The 5,000-nt window shown below is 38.8% G+C and overlaps 1 protein-coding gene across 1 annotated transcript in view; it reads left to right on the top strand.

Annotated features, from left to right (window-relative positions):
- The window catches only part of LOC123503048 (DNA ligase 1-like), a 1,837-nt gene extending 785 nt beyond the window's left edge, over positions 1-1,052 (top strand). The window contains exon 1 of the mRNA XM_045252455.1: positions 1-1,052. This exon is cut by the window's left edge and continues 785 nt beyond it. Coding sequence (XP_045108390.1) covers positions 387-1,016 — 630 coding nt within the window. The 5' untranslated portion in view covers positions 1-386 and the 3' untranslated portion in view covers positions 1,017-1,052.
- Positions 1,053-5,000: the final 3,948 nt, after the last annotated feature.

Genomic DNA, 5,000 nt, shown 5'->3' with positions numbered 1-5,000 from the left:
CCACAAACAGAACTAACACTTTCTCTATAACATTTCCTGTGGTGTGTGGACGAAGTGTGTGATGTAGAGGTGACGAGTGTAACAAAACCACAAGATTATGGCGACTTGATTCATTACCACAAACAAAACTAACAATTTCTCCATAACATCTCCTGTGGTGTGTGGAGGAAAGTGAATCAAAAGGGAGTGGTGTTGAGTTGACGAGTGTAACATGAAGCCACAAAGTAATAAAAAAAGACGATTTGACTCATTACCACAAACAAAACTAGCAATTTCTTTATAACATTTCCTGTGGCGTCTGTAGGAACGTGAATCAGAAGTGAGTGTTGAGGTGACAAGTGTTTTCTCTTATCGTGACCTTAATCTGACCTGATCACAGAAACACAATGAATGACGATTTCTTTGACGATTTTGACAATGGCGGGGAAGTCACAGGCGACATCGGGGCGTTCCTGAAGCGAAGCCAAGACATCAAGATCAAGACAGACCCAAAGGAACACCGTGAGTATCCTAAAGACACCCAAACCACACCGCAGGACAACAAGGATGCGGACAGCGATAAGGACAACCCAGCATCCTACAGTGAATCCTTCGAGACGGAGAATAAGGACTCAGAATCGACGGAAAAGGACACAGTAGGATCGAAGGACTCAAACAGAACCTCGGAGATCATAACGGACGCCCAGAGAAGGCAGTCAGAAGGCTCAGAATCAACACAGGACTCAAAAATAGCTTCGGAATCTCAAGAACGTGAATCTATATCGGAAAATGAGACATATTTAAATAGCCAAGTCACCGCTGAACACGAATCAAAGAAAACCACACACGACTCGGAGGAAAACGGTGAAAAACAGGACACAATATCCACGTCAAGTGAGAAAATAGATTCGAAACCTCAATGGACTGCAATTCGAACCCAAAGCCTGACTGAAACTGAATCCGAAGGCGAAGAAAACGATGAGGAAAAAGACTTGCTAAAAGAGAAGCGGAGAGAAAAGAGAAGAAGAGACAGATGATAAGAGAATGGATTGAAAGGAAGGAGAGAAAGACACGAGAAAGGAGAAGAGAGGAGAGTAAGAGAGCAGAGGAGTTAGCAAGACAAGAGGAGGAGGAAGTAGAAAGGAAGAAAAGACAAGACGAAAAGAGGAAACAGAGGATAAAGGAAGTGGTGAAGGAATGGCACGCGAGGAAAGAAAAGGAGGAGAGAGAGAGAGAGAGAGAGAGAGAGAGAGAGAGAGAGAGAGAGAGAGAGAGAGAGAGAGAGAGAGAGAGAGAGAGAGAGAGAGAGAGAGAGAGAAAAATAATTACGAAAACAGGATAGAAAAAATAAAAACGAAGAAAAACAGAAGGGGATAAAGAGATAAGAGAGAGAGAGAGAGAGAGAGAGAGAGAGAGAGAGAGAGAGAGAGAGAGAGAGAGAGAGAAAGTCCTAACACCCTAACCTAAACACAGGATACAAGAGGAGACCGAGAGAATGAGGAGAGCAAAGCAGGAAAGGACCGCCCGTAACACACGTGCATATCTCACCTGGCTCGCCGTCCACCCGCCCTCCGCCGCCCACCACGTCACTCGAGCCTTCACCGGGGACAGGAGTATACCCTACTTCGATCGTTCCTGCACCGCCCCGCCCTCCTACAGGAATCCAATACCGTGGAGGAGGTGATGAAGGGGACGAGTTAGCTAGAGGGAGATAGAAGGGTGTGGCGGAATACAGAGAGAAGGATAGGCAAGAATATTTAGGTTCGTATTTTCAAACACTTCTGCGCTTCACCCCTTCTGTTTTCAAAGGCTTTATTTAAGTTTTCACGTGTTTTTAAAGGTGTTTTTATGGTTCTAAGGGTAGATAAACAAGGTTTTTATGTTATTAACTGGAGAAACAGTCTTGAAAAACTCGCTAATCATCTCTGTGGCCTTGGAAAATAATCGTAGTGAAAGAGCAAAGAGTTTTTGAATAGGTATCTTTGAGTATAAGCATGAGGCCTTGGAAAATAGTTGTGGTGAGAGAATAAAGCGTTTTTAGATGTTTTTACGGTTCTGAAGGCAGAGTGACAAAATTTCTACATTATTAGCTGGAAAACACTCTTAAAAACCCCGCTCATCATATCTGAGGCCTTTAGAAACAGTAGTGAGAAAATAAAACGTTTTTTCAGGTTCTAGAGACAGGATGACAAGATTTCTACATTAATACTTGGAGAAACATTCTTAAAAACCCCGCTAATCATCCCTGAGGCCTTGAAAATTGTCGTGGTGAAAGAGTGAAGTGTTTCTGAATAACCTTAGTTAGTTTGCTGTTGGTGAATAATGTTATGTTTCTTCTGGTGAGTGTTGTGTTAATGGTGAAATATTTAGGCAGTGAAACGTAGAGGTAAGAGAATGGAAATAATGAAGAAGGGAAGAAATGCATGTATGAAAATAGAGAAAATAGTGAATGTTATCAATCTATATATGTATTTTCATGTAGTCTTCGTTAAATAGTATACATAGTAAGTATATTTTGTGTTACTGATAAAATACTTAGACGGTGAAGTGGAGAAGGTGAGAGGAAGGAAATAATGAAGAAGGAAACAAGTGCATGAGTGAAAATAGAGAAAATTGTTAATATTATCTATCTATATAATGTATTTTCATGTAGTCATCGTTAAATAGTATACATAGTAAGTATATAAATAAAAAAACACTGTAAATATACCCCTGGTGATGTTATACGAAATAAAAATTCTATAAAGCGCACATTATATCATTATTTGTACACAACTGGACCCAAAACAACAACACAGGGAATTCATTGAGTCTGTGTTTCAATATGTGACCTCGAGGAGACAGAAAACGATGGCTATGTATGTTTAGAGGAGGGACAAAAGTAAAAACAAACACTTCTACAGCCTTACTTGCTTCTCTCACCACAACTGTTCTCAAAGGGTAGATACATGAACAGTTTGATTTTAACGGGTGAGTTTTAGATACATATGAAGAAAAAAATACATTGTACATCAAGAATACAATTAAACTCAGCCTCATTTCTCATTTCTAGTCTCACCACAACTGTTTTCATAGGGGTAGACATATGAAAAGGATTTAATGGTGACTTTCAGAGAGAGATGAAGAAAAAAAAAAAAAAACACATTATACATCAACAATTCATTTAAACTCAGCTACATATTCAAAGGTCCGTCTTCAGAAACGCTTTGTTCTTTCACTACGACTATTTTCAAAAGCCAAAGATTATTAGCGTGGTTTTCAAGAGTGTTTCTCCAGTTAATAATTTATAGATGTTGTCAATCTTCCTCTAGAACCATACAAACTTTCTTAAGAACGCTCTATTCTCTCACCACGACTGTTTTCCAAGACCTCAGAGATGACTAGCGGGGTTTTCAAGAGTACTTTTCCAGTAATTAATGCAGAAATCTTGTCATTTTGCAGCTAGAACCGTAAAAACACCTTGAAAAACTGGTGTAGATTTAAATGAAGCTTTTGAAATAGTGGAGATGAAGCGCAGAAGTGTTTGAGCATACAAGACTAAAGTACATTAAGCTTCTCTCACTACAACTGCTTACAAAGAAAAATGCAGAAAGAGAAAGAATAGAAGAAGCAATACAAGGAAGAGGAGGAGGAGGAGGAGGAGGAGGGGAGAGGAACACCTGTAGCACCTCTCCCTTCTTCAGGTCACAGCAATAAGGGGGAATGATGAGAGGAGGAGGAGGAGGAGGAGGAAGAGGAGGAGGAGAGGAGGCAAGGCGGCGCATCATTACCAACACAACTCAGGAATCTCATCAGTCATCGTGGACTTAATGACTTCAACCCTTCCATCCTCCATGTGTCTTTTCATTCTTGTGTTTGTTAGTGTTTGGCCTAACGTAACTTTATATAACCAGAGTCTTCAATCCTCTAAACGTCTCTTTTCTCGTATTTCTTATAGTTTGTTTGGCGTAACTTGACTTAACATAATGAGAGCCTTCCATCCTCCATGTGTCATTCTATTGTTGTGTTTTCTGTTGTTTGTTTTGGCCTAACTTAACATGATCAGAGCCTTCCAGCCTCCATGCTAATATAATAAAATCCTTCCAACTTCCATATGTCTTTTTATTCTTGTATTTGTTATTGTTTGCTCTCCCCTAGCTTAACATTATCAAATCCTTCCAGCCTCCACTTGTCTGTTTATTTTTGTCTATCTTGTTGTTTGTTTGGTCTAACTTAACATGATCAAGTCCTTCCATCCTCCATGTGTTTTTTTATTCTTGTGTTTTTTTTTCTTGTTTGATTGACCTAACCTTACTTAACCTAACCTAACCTAACCTAACCTAACCTAAACAGACAACTTCTATCCTTCACGTGTCTCTTTTTCTTGTATTTCTTCTTCTTCTTCTTCTTCTTCTTTTTATCTAACCTGGCTATTCTAACATTACCTACATAAACTAATCAAATCTAACCTACTCTTACCTAACGCACCCATTCAATCCATTAACAAGTTATTCTCACACATTACAACAGTTTTTCTTTAATTCATCAACTCTGAAACGTATCAATATGTACATTTTTAAATATTCTTTACTCAAGTGACCTTTTTATCCTCAGTTCATCACCACCACCACCACCACAACCACCACCACCACCATCACAATGCAGTGCACGACCCGCAGCGCCATTACCATTAAGCGATGCTATCAACTTAAACACAATTACACGAATCGTTTGGGAAATCCTCGTAAGAAAAATTATGCAACCATCTTCACTAATAATAACCTCTTCTTCTTTTCCTCTTTTTCTTTTTAGTTTTCTTATATATCTACTTCTTTTCTTCGTTCTTCTTTTCCTCGTAAGAAAACTATGCAACCATCTTTACTAACGATAACCTCTTCTTTCCTTCTTTTCTTTTAGTTTTCTTATATTCTCCTTCTCTTCGCTTTCTTCTTCTTTTTCTTATTATCTTTAGTTATACGTTAATATTTCTCTTCTTATTTCCTTGAGATGTTTATAAAGAATTCCTATTTCCATATTCATTT

This window comes from Portunus trituberculatus, chromosome 13 (assembly GCF_017591435.1).
Source record: "Portunus trituberculatus isolate SZX2019 chromosome 13, ASM1759143v1, whole genome shotgun sequence".
Classification (NCBI taxonomy): domain Eukaryota; kingdom Metazoa; phylum Arthropoda; class Malacostraca; order Decapoda; family Portunidae; genus Portunus; species Portunus trituberculatus.
This window is presented reverse-complemented; position numbering and strand designations above follow the sequence as displayed.